This window comes from Sander lucioperca, chromosome 11 (genome assembly GCF_008315115.2).
Source record: "Sander lucioperca isolate FBNREF2018 chromosome 11, SLUC_FBN_1.2, whole genome shotgun sequence".
Lineage (NCBI taxonomy): Eukaryota > Metazoa > Chordata > Actinopteri > Perciformes > Percidae > Sander > Sander lucioperca.
In genome coordinates, this window is record NC_050183.1 from 20812153 (window position 1) to 20831197 (window position 19045).

General features: G+C 42.1%; 1 protein-coding gene across 3 annotated transcripts; it reads left to right on the plus strand.

Moving 5' to 3' along the window:
* Positions 1–2519: 2519 nt before the first annotated feature.
* Positions 2520–18786, plus strand: LOC116039199 (putative bifunctional UDP-N-acetylglucosamine transferase and deubiquitinase ALG13). Of its 3 annotated transcripts, none has more exons than XM_031284034.2 (23): positions 2520–2804; positions 3677–3760; positions 3952–4002; positions 4095–4141; positions 4580–4652; positions 4950–5028; positions 5129–5294; positions 5883–5946; positions 6434–6551; positions 6821–6885; positions 8723–8823; positions 9069–9154; positions 9393–9642; positions 10973–11071; positions 11996–12173; positions 13490–13577; positions 13940–13975; positions 14065–14120; positions 15073–15214; positions 15765–15805; positions 16157–16268; positions 16926–17024; positions 17506–18786. In XM_031284034.2, the coding sequence occupies exons 1-23, from the start codon at positions 2673–2675 to the stop codon at positions 17952–17954; spliced, it is 2616 nt and encodes an 871-aa protein (XP_031139894.1). In that variant the 5' UTR covers positions 2520–2672; the 3' UTR covers positions 17955–18786. The 3 variants fall into 3 exon arrangements, with proteins under 3 accessions (XP_031139894.1, XP_031139896.1, XP_031139897.1); XM_031284036.2 differs by having other exon boundaries at positions 10976–11071; XM_031284037.2 differs by lacking the exon at positions 2520–2804 and adding an exon at positions 3109–3161.
* Positions 18787–19045: the final 259 nt, after the last annotated feature.

A 19045-nucleotide genomic window follows, 5' to 3' on the forward strand; every position in this document is an offset into this window, starting at 1 on the left:
TGAAAAGATGGCTCAGTGACACTGTGTGTGTGTGTGTGTGTGTGTGTGTGTGTGTGTGTGTGTGAGAGAGAGAGAGAAATACTCTGAGTATGAGAATGTACCTCTACAGTAATTGTGGCTTACGTCTTTTTCCGCACCTTCTCCCCCTCACTCACACACACACACACACACACACACACACACACACACACACACACACACACACACACACACACACACACACACACACACACACCCTTCACTTCCTCTTCTTTTGTCAGCGTACAGATTTTCTCTCAGCGATGGCCTTGTCTTCCTCCCTGCACAATGCCACGTTTCAGAATAGCAATCAGCCTGCCTCATTTGGCCCCTGTCTCCTCGTGTACCAGAGAATACTTCTGATCTCAAGTCAAAGGCTGCTCCCTGTGGACGTCTGGGCTTCCCTTCACAAGGGTAAATTAGATGTCTAAGTGGAAAGATGCTTTGTTGCTACTCAGCTGGTGAAAAGTTAAGATTACAAACAAACAAAAAAATCAGCGACACACACAACAAAGTTGAACTTGAATAATGGATTGGCTTGAAATCCAATTTGCATCCTTTGTTGCGTTTCATATCCTCTTCTCTCCTACTCTCCTATCTTTTATCTTCTTCTCTGTTTCCCATTCTTCGGTAAACACATGTCAAGTAATCTTGTTGCAGTACAAATTTGAATGTTCTGCTCGCAGCGATTGAAAAAGCAGACAGTTTTGCTGATATGAGCATCCTTGTAACTTCTCAGTTAAAGGGCAGCCTTTGTGCTAAACCAGGATGATTATCTTCCTTCTTCTGGTTTACTAACATAAGACTAATAAGATCAACACATGATTCAGAAAAATAATATTAAAAATAGAAGAGATGCATACTTTAGCAGGGTATTCTGCATATGTTTCTCTGTGTGTGTCTCAGTTGCAGGATCGTTGCATCATATTCGAGTTAGAGCTGAGCTCAGACTGACTCACACACACTGTGGCTCAGAAGGTTACTTTAAATTATAATCTGTTTTAAATTACTGATTAATTACCTGCTTAACACTTCAGTCAGAACGAATCTATAGAATGACTCCGGTCAGGCATGAGTCATCAAACAAGTACTCACATATTCTTCTTTCTCTGAATTTCTATCAGATTTAGCTTTTTTCAGCCTTTGGAGCTTCAAAAAATGTGGGTTGGTCTGTGGCTTCCCTTCTCTTATTTATATCTTCCTATTTAGAACAAAGTCTCTTTTTATGCCGACTTGACATTATACAGAGGCCAGGGCTGTGCAGCCGCTCTACAGTCCCTGGCCTTGTTAATATTTCACATGGTTAGAAGCCAGAGCAGACGCCGGGTGTTCTCCCAAAAGGAAAATCTTCTCCTCATTTAACCTCCGGCACCAAATCTCCATACTAACCAGCCCAGCCATGGGCTTGAGTAGAGACACACTGATTGTTGCAGCTGTGGCTCCCCTGTTGTTTTCTTCAGCACTGTGCTACACTTCATTGCCATGCAACATGACAAACACCCAAAATGATCTGCCAGAGAAAGAAGAACGATAAAACTAATGTACATGTAATTGCTTCTTGCTGTCCGGAGTTACCTTCAAGGTTGAAAGCACCTAATTGGAAGTCACATTGGATAAAAGCATCAGCTAAATGACATGTAATGTAATGTAATGTAAAACAAGACTGTGGAGGAAACATGACTGTCACTGCAAAAACAGATACTGTGGCCCTGACTAGAGGTCAGCCATGATGACGTTCCAAAAATCTGGTTTAATGAGGAATTTCACACTGGAACAAAACAGGTGGATCAGTTTTTGATTCGCTGTTCAACTAGCTGTGATATGAATTAGGCTAATGTGGAAATTCTATTTTTTACACTCATGTTGCCACATATTCAGCACTCCAAGCTGTTGGGGGTTCGGTGCCTTGCTAAGGGCACCTATATACCTATATGTGAACTATGAAATTATAAAATAACACAGTTATGAAATTTCTCAAAAATAAATAGATTAGCCATATTTCACAAAATAATTTAAGACTAGAATGCACTGGAAGCAAAAAAAATACATCAGCATCAACAAACAATAGTTTGTAAATGTGTAAGGCCATTAAAAAGTTGCTTTCATTCACTTTATTGAAACATTCTGTCTCAAACGTTCTGTTACTGTTAATCCATCCCTAGCTAGATTATAACAATGGATTATGTTAACGATGTTTAAATTACTATTTTTTTTGCTGCTAATATGTGTCGTTAAGCTAATTGATACTTAGAAGGTTGTTAACTATTTTGAACTGTTAACAGCTTGATATAGTTTATTGGGGACCCCACAATATTTATTTTTGTATCATTTAATTTAATTAAGCTACAGGTCAATTTTCAGTTTCATCCTTATTTCTTTATATGCAGGCACTGATTATATTCCATACACAATGGTGTAATAGGTTTTATAGGCTGCAGTGTTCATAAAGTAGTACTTCATGCAGTACTGATGCTTGTGAATGCGCTGCACGGCTTCCGCCGACAGGTACAGTAAACGGGAAAGGGCGGTGCGCAACGTGGGCGGAGTCAAAAAAGCGCCCCAAATTGCACACTGCAGTGAGGGGTAGTTGTCTAAAACCGGACCGTTTTTAGACAGTTTACCGTGAATGTTGTGATTAGTTTCCCGGCGTCGGGATGCAGAAACACCTGACGGAAAGCCAAAAGAAGTACTTCGTCAACATGGACGAGTACCTGTGCAGCCTGGGCCTCTACAGGAAGAGGGTGGCCCAGGACGCGTCCAGTCTGTTCCGAGCCGTGTCAGAAAAGGTGAGGTTACAGAGAGGTCAGCGGACAGAGCGGTAAAAGGCGAGGCTAGAGCCGGTGAGAGGAAAGGTTAGAGTCGGTGAGAGGAGAGGTTAGAGTCGGTGAGAGGAGAGGTCAACCATATTAGATATGATTAGGATCACATAAGCAGATAACTCAATTGTTGCCAGTAGGGTATTGTGTTCCTCAGATGAACACGATAGCCTACTGGCAACAATTGAGCTTGAATCTCCTCATTATGTTTTTTGCAGAAAAGTTAAGTTGTCTATATATATATATATATAGACACCTATAAGCGCTATGGTTTGGGTCATTTTAAACTAGAATGGAGTTTGGAATAGCAGTTGCCACGACTTAAAAGTGAGTTAAAAGTTGCACACCATGGATCAAAATAGGTTTTTCTCTACTGTACTCCACTGTAGGCCTACTGTACTCTTTACCCAACTGTGTGTGTGTGTGTGTGTGTGTGTGTGAGAGAGAGAGAGAGAGAGAGAGAGAGAGAGGACCACCATCTGAGGACTGTTGTATTAAGTCAGATCACCAGTGAAACCAGCTGGCTAAATAAGACGTATTGTCAGTAAATCCTGCTTGATAAAACAGGTTTAAATAAGTCTGACCTTAGTTACCACCTCAGATCCCTTCAAACTACCCAGGGCCCATTTTAAACTGTTAAGTAAACATGCTTCATTTTTACTGAGTTATAAATTAAACTGAGCAGTCAGAGAGCAGATATTCTCCCATTTCCAGTCCCTGTCTCTACACGGTCCAAAAATGACAAAAGTTAAAAAAAAAAAAAATAAACCTAAAAAAGTAACATCAATGTAGTCAAATTTAAGCGATCATATTTACTTAATGATGTGTGTGTGTGTGTGTAGTTGTATTACTCTCAGAGCTACCATCAGAAGATCCGTCAGGACTGCGCCGACTTCATGAAAGCCACTAGATGCAACTTTGAGCCGGTGAGTTACCAATCGATCGACCAGAGCAGATATCTGATGTTGACTTTCAGTCCTGAAAGTAACCACTGACCAGGCTCTAACCAGTCAGTTGACAGACACTAACTAGTCAGTGAGGCAGCAAAGTGTAAAAAAAATCAGAACTTACAGTATAATAGGCAGGTTGTTTTCAGCTCGTCTGTTTTCTCTTTCAGTTTGTTGAAGGTTCATTTGAGAAATATCTGGAGCGTCTGGAGGACCCCAAGGTGAGCTGCTGTAAGCCTTTGACCCTTGGGTCCACATTGTAACAGTGTGTAACAGTGTGTAGTAGTGTGTAACAGTGAGTGTGTGTTTTCAGGAGACAGTGGGTCAGGTGGAGATCAAGGCTCTTTCTCAGCTCTACAGGTGAGATGCTGACTGCAGACTACAGACTACATGAACAGCGTTCATTATCGTCACACAAAAAGTGTAATCTGTTTTCAACAGCTAATGAGAATCTGCTACCTGAGTGTTTGTCGTCGTCCTTTTTTTTGCTTTAAAAAAAAAAAAATAAGGAACTGGATCCAAACTAGACCTGGATCAAAACAGAAGCTACTGCACCTGCTGGGTTTATTAGAGCTGACAAACACAGGAAACCATCCTACAGTAGTTTATTATAGATTTAAAGGTTCCAATCAGAATGTATCAGGCTATACAGGCAGGTGTTTGTTCCAGCAGGTGTTACATTTGGATTTGGTTTGTAAGAGTCTGAAACTGAATCCAGGTGGATGTTTTTAAATTGTACATGATTGAGATTCAAATATGGCACAAAAGTTCAAAGAAATCTGATGTGTGTGTGTGTAGGCATTGTTTCCTGATCTATCGTTACCCGGGGGAACCAGCCATGGTGATCTCAGAGGGCGACTTTGTTGACAAGGTATGCTGACCTGCAGGTTGTTTGACTGAGGAAGGAATAGCTGTAAAAGTAGTATACTGTATATGAACAGGTGACATACAGGTGACGTACGTCAACCTTGATATCTATCAACACAATTTTAAACATCACCTTGGACTTTGAGAAACTGGGATGGACATTTTTCACTATTTTCTGACATTTTATACACCTAACGATTGATCGAGAAAAAAAAACGGCAGATTAATCCATAATAATAATAATCGTTAGTTGAAGCCCTCGTCAGTACTGACCGTCCGTCTTCTGTGAACGTCCGTCTAGGTGACACTGTGTGCCTCCAACAATCACTATGACATCATTTACCCGAGGAGTTACCTTGCCTCTGCCGCTCTCTGTCAGTGTGAGTAATGATCAAGCGATTGGTGGATCAGGGTGGGAGAGGGGGTGTAATGTGTGTGTCTGTAATGTGTGTGTGTGTGTGTGTGTGTGTGTGTGTGTAGCTCTTCTCTTTGAGTTGCTCTACACTAAGGTGTTTGGGTTTGAGGAGGCAGAGCTCTGTGACGCCATGGAGGCCTTCAGGATTGGAGGTCGTTGCTATAGAAACAGACCATCCGTGTGTAGGGATGTCGACTTTGGCTGCGACACACCTGAGGACCGATGTCACAGGTACACGCACACACACACACACACACACACACACACACACACACACACACACACACACACACACACACACACACACACACACACACACACACACACACACACACAAACAGTGTGTCACTGAGCCATCTTTTCAAAGATTTAATATATTTTAATATTCATCTGTGAGTCTCATTCATCAACTTTGAAGCTGATGATATGAAAATGTAGACGGACTTGACTGACTGACATCATGAAACAAACTGCTGTTGATCACACTAACGTTATGTGACAGTAGAGGGCAAACAGCACCTGTAGATGAGAGTAAATCCCAATATTTATGACTTCATATCTACCAACAATCTGCTGCGTAACATAATAATAAGATCCGGTTAGGTATTACTACTATAAAAAATACTGCTGATCTAAACTTGTTATACAGAGTTGCTCACAGTGTTTACTGAGTCAGATGGTGAACAGATCTTTCACATCAACAATTGAGTGTCAGCAGGTAACAAACTACTGCACATCAACTTCACCTGTACAGTAACATCATGTTGTACTCTTACTTCTATTGGGAAAAGTCACAGGTGTGTTTGTTTCATGCTGCAGGGAGGAGTCGAAGTTGGGTGGAGCTGCAGAGGAGAAACTCCAAGCTGTGACAGACGACTCAAAGGTGAGAGGGAGGCAGGTGTAAATGTTTTTCTACCTCCTGATGTGACTCATTATGATCATGTCACCTAGACATAAGGGCATATTGATATATCACTTGAATAGTCCAGAATCAACCAATTTGGGAACATGTGCATGTGCTGGGAACGGTTTGATTTTAGTCATCTGCTGTAACAATAGAAAGATGAAGTTTAAATCTGGCATGTCAATAATATTTTATTCTATATATTTTGCCAAATGTCCACTGCATGGTATGGCTATGCACAACTTGATTTGCTTTTGGTACCAGGTGATTTTCTCGACCGAGGTGATACCAAAAAAGTACCATCCACAATTATCCACAACTTGTGCCACAAGCTGTTGCCATTCACAAAGGTTCCAAGTGAGTCAAGTCGAGCTGTGCCATGCCATGCAGTGGAAATGCGGCATTACATTATATTACACAACCATTAAACCTGCATTGATCCCAACCTGTTACTTTTATTGGTCAGCCTCCTGAAGAAGCCCCGCCCCCCTCCAGACTGTCTCTTCCTTATAAGGTCATGAAGTCTCTGGACGGAAAACGTTACAGAAACCTTGAGTTTGATGTCTGGCTGGACACCTGCAAAGGTAACACACGGAATCCTGAAGCAGAACTTCAATGAAGAGTTTAATGAAGTCAGCTTAAAATAAGATCCTTTTGTTATTTTGAAGTTGACAAACATCCGTTTTAAGTTGTAACTATGAAAATATGAATAAACGACGTTCATATTGTTGTTTTATATAACTGACTGTACATCAAGGTGTCTCAGATTAGTAACAGGTGTGTAATCTGGCTACAGTGACAATAATCTGATCACTGCGACGCTGTATAACTGAAGTCTGTGTGTAACTGACAGAGATGCAGAAGACCAACTACATGGTGTTTGAAGGGAGGCAGTACTACCTGGGAGACAAGTGTCAGGTAACAGAACACTTCACAACACTGACAGCAATAATACTTCAACTACTAGTACTAATACTGCATCAGGATCAGTACTGCTTGTATCAAACTGTCAAACATCACTTTGGTTTAAAACATTTAAGAAAACACAGAAGGAAAAGATGTGATGGGGCGTTATCACAAGCTTATGTTATTGAAATTTTCTATAAAAGGTTGTGAAATTAAATCAAACTTATTTACATTTCCTCTCAGTAAAACATAAATGTTTTCTAGCTGCATCACATCTTCCAACAGGACTTCTATAAGCTAACAGTCAGGTTTACTGAAGAGAACGTGTAGGAAAGTTTCAGCGCTCTACGTAGAGGTGCAACGATGAATCGATTAGTTGTCAACTATTAAATTAATCGCCAACTATTTTGATAATCGATTAATCGTTTGAGTCATTTTTTTATTAAAACAAATAAGATTTCTCTGATTCCAGCTTGTTAAAAGTGAATATCTTCTAGTTTCTTCTCTCCTCTGTGACAGTAAACTGAATATCTTTTGAGTTTTGGACAAAACAAGATGAGGACGTCAACTTAGGCTTTGGGAAACACTGATCCACATTTTTCACCATGTTTTGACATTTTTATAGATCAAACAACTAATCGATTAATCGAGAAAATAGTCGACAGATTAATCGACTATGAAAATAATCGTTGCAGCCCTAGCTCTACGTGCAGGTTCACACAATGCATTGTTGATATGTGGGGTGTGTGGGCTTGGGGTGTTGAAATGAATCATTGCATTGATGCAGTGACAGACAATAATCGACTATTGCCGACTGATGTTGCTTGTTGTTTTTCCATTTGCTGCTTTTTCTGTTTCTGCCTTTTGTTTGTTGTCCGCTGTGTTTAGACTCCTCTACATTCAGGAAGTGTCTTTTTTTAAGAGCAGATGCAATAAAAAGGGGAGTTCATATATATATATATATATATATCTGACTGCTTGAATTTGTTGATGAAAACCATGTGTAGCAATATATAATAAAATTGAGGATGTGACACAACGTGACGCACCGTGATGCATCGTGATATCGATTTGAATCGTTGACAGGATAATCGCAATCGCATCTTGAGACCAGTGAAGATTCACAGCCCTAGTGTGGGCATCTCTTGAATGTACAGTTACCCATAACACCCTCTATGAGTTGGTTCACTTTGACGTTTACGTCTACCTGCAGACGTAAACGCAGAAGCATATATCCAGTTTTAGGTGGTTTTAGTTTCAGCTGTACTTTGAGCTAAATGCTAACGTCTGCATGTTTGCTACAGCTGAACCATAAAACTGAAGCCTGCTCAAAGAAAAGAAAAAAGCTGCTGCAGCATACTTGAATGTATATTCTTCTTTAAGATTGACAGACAATATATAGCATTGACAAAACAACAGTATGCTGCTTAGTAGGCAGTGGAGGCCTAGTGGTTAGAGACGTGAGCTTGGGACCGGGAGGTTGCCGGTTCAATCCCCAGACCAGCAGGAAAAATCTGGGTGGGGAAAGTGAAAGAGGAGAATGAGGTCCCTCCCTCATTACTACCACTGAGGTTCCCTTGAACAAGGCCCTTAACCCCAACTGCTCCAGTGGAGCTGCTCAGTGGCCAGCAGATCAGACTGTGGTTGTACTGGGCAGCTTCCAGGTATGAATGTGGAACTGTGTGAATGTGATCAGGTCATCATTGCAATGAGAAGTTGTTCTCAATTGACTTACCTGGATAAATAAAGGTTAAAAAAAACAAACAGTCAGATAGAAATTAAACTGATGGTTTGATTTGTCGCTTTTCAGCCTCAGGTGTCTCTATAGTTACCTGTGCGTTTGTTTCAGGTGCGTCTAGAGCCGGAGGGGAAGTACTTCAGTGCCTTCATCCAGGAAGTAGGAACACAGCCATCAGCCGTCACCGTCTTCATCGAGGAGCTGGCAGAGAAGTAACACATACAATCAAACCTGATACTAACTTTAACCCTCAAACAGCCCTCTGAAGAAATCAAAATAAATGGTCTTTAAGTTAAACTGATCCTCACAAAGAAGCCTAGCAGCTGTTTTAGAAGAAGTTTCCACAGTTTGGGTTTTTGTAAAAATGCGTGGTCAGTGAACCAGATCAGATTTTTAGCAGGAGAGTTACAACCTACAGTTTATCTTTAATGTTTAACATTTCCCTCTCTTGTCTCAGATACCTGGTTCCTCTGACTAATCTAATACTAGTGAAACCATTTCTTGCCTGGAACGTTGCTGATCCCACCAGAAAAGGAGACCTGGGTAAATGTACACTGAGATGCAGTTTCTGTTCAGCTCCTTCATTCTCTTCTGAAGATGTTTAGTATTTTCTTCTTCATATTCCGCATACCTTCTGGACTTGGTTTGTCTCGGCTCTTCTGGGTGTAATAATTGATGACCTAAATAAGTTAATAAGTTTCACTGAGAACTGTAATGACCTCCTGACTATTGCAACGCCTTCCTGACCACTGTCTCCCTGTCCCTTTCTGTCTCTTATCAGACTCGGATTCTCGTGGTCAGCGACGTCACCGCCATTGGTACTCCAGGAAGTCTTGCGGAGTGAAAGGGGCGAAGCTGCTGATGCCACCACCACCATTCTACTACGGAGGCCCGGATCCCTTCGCCCTGCCCCCCCGCTTCCAGACCGGCCCGCCCCGTCCTCTGTCACCAGGAGCCATGACCTATGACCCCTACGCCCCCCTACACCATCACTACCACCCAACCAGACCTCCTCGCAACGGAGCCTCCAGGTGGGACTTTATACCAGTCACAACATCAAAAACATCAGAACTTATTGGAAAACATTTGGATCCATACAAACTCTTTTTGTCTTGGACAGTTAGTGTTTTGATCTGGACAGGTGCGTCTTTTTTGTCCAAGCTTACAACTTTTTTCCAACTAAATTAGGGCTGCAGCTATCGATTATTTTAGTAATCGAGTATTCTACCGATTATTCCATCGATTAATCGAGTAATCGGATAAGAAATACTTAGTAAGAAATACTTAGTAAACAGCAATAGTAAATATTTATTATTGCTGTGTACTCAAAAAAAGGAAACCTGTCTTTTGTATATATACAAAAGACAATTTTTTATTGCCAAATTCCAAGTACATTTTTGGTGGCCCAAATGTTATTATTTTTCACCCCCTTCCCCTTCTTGCCTCTGGCTCTTTACACTGGATATGCAAAAGAGCTGTTCACTAAGCCCAGGTAAACGTGACTGTACAAAGCTTACAGCAGGGCTATTCAACTACACTGTTCTGGGGGACACATTTTCAGAAGGCTAATCCTGAGTGAGGAGAAAGAATAAAGAATGCAGACATCACCGGCATGATGACGTCATTCACGTGCATATTAAGTGGCCATGCTGGGGGGAGGAGCCGGTTTGTCTCCGGCAGCAGCTAAGTTTCCAAAGATTAGTAGCAAACTAATAAACAGACTACAAACCGACAGCTCTCGTTTTAGCTTGTTGGTAAAACATCGCTATTTGCAGAGTAGCATGCTGTAGGCTAGTTGTGTAAAACAGCGCAGAGGACAAGAGCAGCAGACGTTAGTCAGCCTACCTTGTGTTGGGTTCATTCCGTGGAATGGATGAGTAAACTGGATGTTTTCTACAGAGATGATGTAGTAGCATGTTTGCAGCTTAAAATGATCCCAAACTTTCTGTCGTTTTCTCTTGCCTGTCTCTTCTCTTAGACCCTCGCTATTTTCGTCTTCGTTCATTTGTAATCTGGGCCGTCAGTCTTGTGCATAGACAGTATATAAACGGTCTCGTGTCCACAGAAGCGTCAACCTGTTGTGTGCGCTAGTAATTATCCTCCGTGCGGAAACACAGTGAGCCGTACAACCTTAATTACATTGATTTAACGAAGCTTCGAGGCAAAGAATTTTGCTTCGAGGATTTTTTGTAATCGAATTATTCGAGTTATTCGAGGAATCGTTTCAGCCCTAAACTAAATAGATATTCAGTTTACTGTGATATAAATATGAAAAAAACAGATTTGATTGATACATAACCTGTGTGTGTGTGTGTGTGTGTGTGTGTGTGTGTGTGTACCTGTCTCATGGATTCTGGTCAGAAGGTCGTGTTTTCTGAGCCGCCACCTAATTGGTCCAGAGTTGACCTATTACCACCCTGGCAGACGATATTACCACGACTACGAGAACTATGCCTTCAGGTCTCAACAAAACAAAAACACACAGCTGCAAGTTTTTCAGTGATTTCTTTGTTCTGAAGTTTCACTGTTGGTCAGATTTCTATCTCTGAATATGTTGTTTAGTTCACTCTGGTCAAGGGTAAAGTACTAATCAACTATTAAAATGATTGACATTAGTCACCAAAGGTGACAAAATTGTAAAGAGTCAATGTCTTTTTTAAAGCTTTAGTGCGTAACCTTTTGATATTAATGAACATCCGTTACATTCAAGCCATTGCCAAATGAGTTGCTACAAAGCTAATTAAGATGATCAGCTCCACACAACTCTCTCTGTATTTGTCAGTATGGCTATGTTCAGAAGATTGTGTCATCCGGTGACTTTCCCGCGCAGAAACTGAAGTGAAGATAATTACCTCTTCTGAAGAATCCATCATGTTTTTTTAAACCTCCGTGTCCTCCTTGGCTACTAGCAACTGTGTGGAGGAGGGGGGTGCGCGGTCACGAAAGGCTTGTATCATGTGGACGCGTCGACGGTTTTGTTGTCATTACTTAGAGAATTCCTAATGGGGGCGGCAGGAACTACGCACTATAGCTTTAATATTACTAATAATGCTGGTATTATGTTTAAAAGGATTATTAGTTGTTGCTTGTATTAATAAGATAAAGTAGGTATCCTTGCATGACACAGGGTAACCACAACAACCTGATTACAAAATAAATATAATAAAACGAAACTAGTAAAATGAACTTACACTTTTATATGAATATCGTAATCTAATGACACATCTAACAACATGTCATTATTTCACAGAGCTGCTCCAGTTGATCTCTAAAACCAATTTATAAAGAATGGGTACAGATACCAGTAGTGTATGCGTACTGAAGTAATGAGCATCAGATCAGTCGGGGGGTTTTTGGTTTATTTGTTTTCATTTTTTTGTTCAGTCGTAGTCGGCGTCTGATGCTGAATAAAGAGTGTCAGTTTGGTTTCCTCGCGGAGACAGTGGAGGAGCCAACTTATCAGGATGCAACCATGGCATACTACCAGCCGGACGAGACCAGTGACGCCGTCTTCCCTCCAGTGCCGATGAGAAGACCAAAACTACAAGAACCAGATGATACAGTAAAGGATAAACTTATTATTATTGTTATTATTATTATTATTATTATAACCTTTATTTATTCAGGGAGGCCCATTGAGAGCAAGCTCTCTTTTCCAATGACGCCCTGATTACAGCACAAATAAAAACAATCTCAAGAACTTACAGTACAAATACATATTCTGATCGTAAAACAATACCCAAATTACAATATGTAAATACAACAAAAACAAAAACAGGTGAGAATCACTGGTGTAGTTAATAAAGAGAGCTATTAAAAACAAGAGCAGTCCATACGTAACACATTTTCAAGCATCATCTTGAACGTCCTAATGGAAACAAGTTGTTCTAATTTGAGAGAATCCTGAAGCCAGTTGCATCCGTCAGGAGCATAAAAGTTAAAAGCACTTTTCCCTAATTTACAATTGATGTGTGGCGTGATAAGTCTAATGTGTGTCTTAATCTGATTATAGTCGGTGTAAATAAAGACTTGACTCAGACAGAAACTCTGAGATTCAAACTGAGACTTTGAGTCGTGATGCGAGATGTCGATGACTCATACGTGACCTCGGACACTTTCATTTGACTTTGGAAACCTGGACATGATGTTGGAGAGTCAACATGACCCCAATTTCCACCGGTTGCGGAACGTCTGCGGATCCGCTCCGGAACGGCAGCGGAGTCATTAGGTTTCCATTAAAGTCAATGTGTGTATTTCCACTGACTGCGGAACGGCTGCGGAACGGCTGCGGAACGGCTGCGTTCCGACTCCGGCACAGCTCCGGAGATCCCTCCGGAACAGATACGCAGAGCTTCTATTTTTGCAAGACGCCGGAGAGCTCCGCAGCAATTCAGCACACGGCAGATGGTGCAGGACAGGAAGTCAAGCACAGGAACAAAATAAAACATCCGGTTAATTTTCAAAATAAAACACACCGTGCTCACGGCGGATCATATTTCCCTGCGCTACACCTTGTAAACACAGCACAGAGTTGTTTCCCCTCCACTCCTCTGGATGGAAACAAACTGTTGTTGGTTTTGTGGTTCTATTCTACCTGAATTCACGAGATCTAGTACGATACGCAGCGGAGCCGGTCCGCATTCGATGGAAAATGGATGGAAATCTAGGTTTAGACGTTGAGACTCTTTTATAGACTCTGACTTTAGACAATTGAACTTTGAGACTCACTGAAGGTTCAGACTCGAGCCAGAGACTTGGACACCTCAGTGACTCGGACCTCAGACTGTTATAAACACTGACATAGTAACAATGTCATGATAGTATACAAACATGTACTATATATGTAATAAAATCTGCCTCCTCTGGCTCCTCCCTCAGGACCCGGTTGTGGAACCGCCTCCCTCCATGGGATCCCCGCCCCCTCAACCTGGACACACCCCCGTCTGTTCGTCAGAGGAGGACCAGGGTGAGGAGGAATTGCGGTTCTTTATTTCTGATTTTACAGTATAAGTGTGTTTAATCATATTGTAGTCTAAACAAAAATGCTGCTCCACTCTGTCTGTTCTATGACACAAATACTGTTTTCATTTACTCATTATCGGACACTTCTACTTTGCTGTTTTTTTAATCACTGTTTCAGTAACTCAACAATTCCTTTATGTTTCGAAATAAAAACCTTCCAGTGACTCCAGGGGCATAGTTCCTCACTCCTCTGGTAGGCTTTTATTGGGAAAGATTATGCAGGATGTTTCATTGATGGTAATTTGGTAAGGTTTTTACAGTAGTTCTGTAAACATCTGATATGATTTATGTGTCTGTTTTTGTCAGCTGAGTACACAGACGAGTACATCTACTTTACTCAGGGTGAGTAACCTTATCTGACTGCAGAAAGTCTTTAGAAAGAGCCGACCGTCCAGAGGAAGTGACTGATGTCTGACTGTGAACCGTTTCAGATCAGAGCTACCAGCCCTCAGGTGTTTACACTGCTGCTGAGCCCTCCACAGATCAGGTAACATACCCGACCTCTGACCTGATGGATGTTAGCGTCTTAAGGCGCTGACACACCAAGCCGATAATCGGCCGTTGGACAGTCTGGCGAGGTCAGTGACTCGAGTCTGTTCTGTGTGTTCCGTGCTGTTGTCCGTCCGAGGGGCCATCGTCCTTCATTTTGGCTGATTTTACATGTATAATCGGCGGGGCAGGCACTGCCGGCAGTCGGACTCAAATGACCCATCTGATTGGTAGAGCGCTAACCCGGAAACGGGGAGCGGAATGAGCGTGACTAGAGTCTCTCAAAATCTGACGAAAATCTTTTAAACTGACCTTTGTTGATCTGAAATGAAGACAGATTCAGCAACTGCATGGCCTATTTCTCGCTTAAAATGTTTTCAGAAACACGTTTCGGTGAACTATTTTAGTACAATATGAGATCGTATTCTGAACAAGCAGCCATGACAGTCTGTCTTTGAATTTCCAGAGAAACCAGACCCACGTGACGCGTTCGTCCAATCAGCTGCTGGTTTTCATTTTTGGGCGACAATACAGATTAGCGCCGCCTGCTGTTATGGAGACGTGTTACGTCTCGTCGCTTTGGTGTGTTCTCGGGGAGACTGATCAGTCCAACTGCCTTTTCTGCCGATGGTCGGCCGTCTGGTCAGTGTGTCTGCAGCTTAACACTAACCATTATTCATTTTTCATTTTCAGTGTAGGGTTCAAAATGTAGGGTACATTGTATGTTCACTCAAATTTGCTGTGCACTGTGGGTATTTTATAGTGGACTAGATAGTGAATGAAATTAACCACAGAGAATTCGAACACCACTACAAAATGGCGAACACACTATATAGTGCACTATTTCGGTGATAGGGAGCGGTTTCAGACACAGCTAGAGTTATTATGCCAGGGGTCCAATCAAGCAGCAGACCAATCACACAGGGTCCAGTCACGTGTGTGTGTTTCAGGTAGAGAAGCCATTAGCAGCCACCTGCTCTTCACCCTCCTCATCCTCCTCCTCCCCATCTTCTGAGTTGGGTGAGCCTCGCTGCACTGTGGAAGCTCCGCCCCCTTACTCCTACGCCGCTAACGGCAGTGATTTACCCCAAGGTCAGAGGTTAACCGGCAAACACAGTCTCTCACACACTTTCTGTCTTTATTATTATTATTATTATTATTATTATTATTATTATTATTTATTTTATAACAGATGAGTAACTGTTTCAGAGAGCAAACTGTTTCAGAGAGATATGGCTCCATACAGTACTGTTTTTTTTTTTCTTCATACCACTGATCTTTGGTTGGGCTTTTTTAGCTCTCTTTTAGCAGCACTTGACCAGTTTACTGAGCTGTTATATATCATAAAGTATAGTCTAAAATAGAAACACTCAAGTTAAGCACAATCTCCTCATAATTGTAAATAAGTACACTACTTGAGTAAATCAAGTACTTTCCATCACTGTGTATTCACCTTTAGGCCATATGACAGGCTTAGAAATAACTTTACATCCAGTACAGGGATACAAGCTTGTAGGGTAGCACTGATCCTGAACACACACAACACATACATAGAAAACACTCTCAGAAACCGCCATCCCGGTTAAAACAACCCCCACAGTCTATTGGTTTTTTTGCTATGATTTGCTGTGTCTGTGTGCAGACTGCAGAGTCCTCCAGTATTACTTCAACTTAGGAGTCCAGGTGAGAGAATATGTTGCTGTTTGATTCGTTCCTTGTGTAAACTGAGCTAACTTACTAAGTTTTCTGTGTAAAATCACAAACACTAACAGCATCTGAACCCATGCTACTGTAACTCTTCAGAAAAGTGCCAGTTTTATTACTGAGGAGAGAAAGTGTCAGATCACGAACATTTCTTTTACTGCAGATTATTGTGCCAGTTATTATTTGATGAATCTTTTAAAATAAAACATGTCAGATAATAGTGAAAAATGCCCTCTTAAAATGAGTGACGTATGAGTGTGTCTCAGCAGTTTAGTGTGATTCAGCTGCAGGTGTAGTCAGCTCTGAACTCCCCCTACCCCTCTTTCACAGTGGTACCATCATCAGCAGCAGCAGCAGCAGGTGTACCATGCCACCTCACAGGAGGCACCCTACCTCTACCAGCACTACACCCCCTACCCGAGCCAGGAACCGCCCCTGCATGGTAAGGCCTACACCCTCTCTGATTGGCTGCTGGGTGAAAGAGACGAGCTCTGAGCCGTCTCAGCCTGTGATCTGAGTGTGCGTTCATGCTACTTGTAAGTGAGAAAGGTGAGGATGTGTTTATCTTGATTGACAGATGCAGATTAACTCACTTCACCAAGAGTTTGAACTCTCAGCTTGGTGTTACTTAATTAAAAGGTGAGTTAGTGAGTAAGTGAGATAGTAGTCTGAATCAAGGGAAGTACATTTCCAGGAGTTAACTTTATTTAATATTGTATGTGGCGTTTTCTTTTGTGGGGTGCAAATGTTCCACCAAAACAAGTTCCTTCCCGAGACCATTTTGCAGAGCCACCGTCGATGTGTCCGGAGGCTAAGACGATGGTAATTGGTTTAAAGAAATGCAAACAACCCAGAGTGTTTTTTTCCTCCTATCCCAGAATGTATGTGTGACCTTACTCCACAGCGCTCTGGAGATAGGTCTGGCAATGCGAGACTAGTGAGGCAGTTAGTTAGTAAGTGAGTTAGGGAGTTAGTTAGTGAATTAGTTAGTTAATAAGTTAGTTAATGAGTTATTTAAAAAAAAACTGTAGACCTATCAGGAAGTACAACCACTCCTTCCTGTATACAATCTGATCCCAATCTGATCTTCTGCCCCCAGCTGTCCCTCCTGAGACAACTCAAGGCCCCAATCAGCCACCCTCCTCTTACCCAGAATCCACCAAGGCAGAAGATCGACACACAGAAGGACACAGCAGCGGTCAGTACTGATGACCGCCTTACAGCTACACTATGACTGCGTGTTCTTTCAGATGGAGTAATGAAGTGTGTGCTTCTAAAGTAATTTTCCCTCAGTTTTCTGAAGCATCACATACATGTATAATAACATATATAAAACATTACAAAACATATTCATAATAACTCTGTCAGACTGATGATGGACAGTTTGAAAATGATCTAAATTTATGCAGCACAACCAGAGGTCTGGTAAGATCACTTATTTCTAAATTGTAGTCTTTAGCTCAAACTTCACAAAGCTCGCGCTGGAGACACTAAAGGCTTTATGCTACTTTTAAAACATGTGCAGTAGAACTCCTCAACACCTTGAAACACACTGAGGTGGAGAATCTCAGTTCCTCAGAGTAAATACATAATGGTCTGTCTGGACTGTCTGAATACTTAGAGAAGTAGCTGTGTCTCCTCTCAGATTCTGTGTTTTGTTTTGTCTCCTCCATCATCAGGCCCCACCCCCTCCTTTGAAGCCTCCTCCTCCATCATCAGCCCTGCCCCTCCAGACTCCACCCCCCCCTCTGTTTTCCCGTACCCATATCAAACACCTCCCCCGCTGCTGCACCTGCCATATAAAGCTCCACCCACGGCCACCTACCTGCCAACCGCCCCTCCTCCTCTGGCTCTCTCTGCTCATCCTGACCCCGCCTACCTCACCCATCACTCCTCTTACCACGCCTACCTCCCCCGCTCCACCCACTGGGGGGCCCTACAGACCAGAGGCCACGCCACGCAGGTCTACTGCCCTGCCCCCAACCCCTCCCACTGGGGGGTGCTACAGACCAGAGGCCACGCCACACAAGTCTACTGCCCTGCCCCCAACCCCTCCCACGTTGTCGGTTACATCAGAGCCCCGCCATCCCACCACATGGCCACACACTACATTCCTCCCAGCATCTAACACACGCAACTTACCTCACTCATTAGCTAAAGGCTAACAACACCCTTTGTGTTCAATGAGCAGTGCTAACAAGTCCCCCAAACAAGTTCCTGCTAATGTGAAATGGAAAAAAAATTCAAAATATAATTTCAAAAAGTTAAATTTGAGAAATAAAAACAAAGACTAGAAAAAAAATGTCAAAGAATGACATTTTTTTTTTTCATATTGTAATAGATGTTTAGAAAAAAGGGGACGGATTACAAATCACATTTTGGCATGTAAGCTTCACATTAAAAATAATAATAAAGAATCAGCAGACAAGAGTTCTGCACATACTAAATGTTCTGCACGTTCTGCATGTACTGTACTAAAAGTTAGCTTGTGGCTAAATCACCTTTTTTGTCAACAGTTAGGTACACAGCACGTCTGCCTCAGAATCACTTCCTGTTCAAAATGTTACATTTTTGGGCCCTCGTTAAGTTGTCTGTTAATTGTTTAACTCGTTAGTGAGCAGCTCGTTAAAGTGGGACGAATGACACCTTGCTGTTAACACAGAAACCCGGGTGACAGTGTCCTCGGTTGCCACAGTGACGACTGTGGAGCACAGCATCGGAGTCACTGTGGCGCCTGACAGAACCTAATGTCAGATTTATTTATTTTTTAAATCATCAGGAGTATATATTTTACAAGTCAGCCAGCCAATCAGAGAGAGGGGGCGGGGCAGCAGGCTGGGCGTGGCCAGTATCGGCGTGGCCAGTCCCTGTTTATTGATGATTGGATATATTTGTTTTGATGTTATGTTCAAACTTTGTTTTTGTTACTGGGTGAATAAAGTTTGTGTTTCATAAGCAGACAATTCAATGATTATTATTATTATTATTCTCCATCAGTGACGACGGTCACAAAACCATTACTGTTGAGTTTTTTTTTTATTTTCATGTCGTCGCTCATGTAAACATCATCAAACCGGAGCAGCACGTGGGCTTCGTGGAACCTCTTGCTTTTCATTTCAGTGCCAATATTAACAGGTTAAAGTAGCCAAGCTGCGCTGCTCACACAAGCAGTGTGACTGCTCTAACCTGTTGAAAAGCAAGAGGTTCCGCGACGCACAC

Coding starts and splice junctions, on each gene's coding strand:
- LOC116039199 (XM_031284034.2), top strand. CDS start 2,673: ATGCAGAAACACCTGACGGAAAGCCAAAAGAAGTACTTCGTCAACATG. Junction 9,155..9,392: donor CACCAGAAAAGGAGACCTGG/GTAAATGTACAC, acceptor GTCTCTTATCAG/ACTCGGATTCTCGTGGTCAG. Junction 15,806..16,156: donor ACTTCAACTTAGGAGTCCAG/GTGAGAGAATAT, acceptor CCTCTTTCACAG/TGGTACCATCATCAGCAGCA.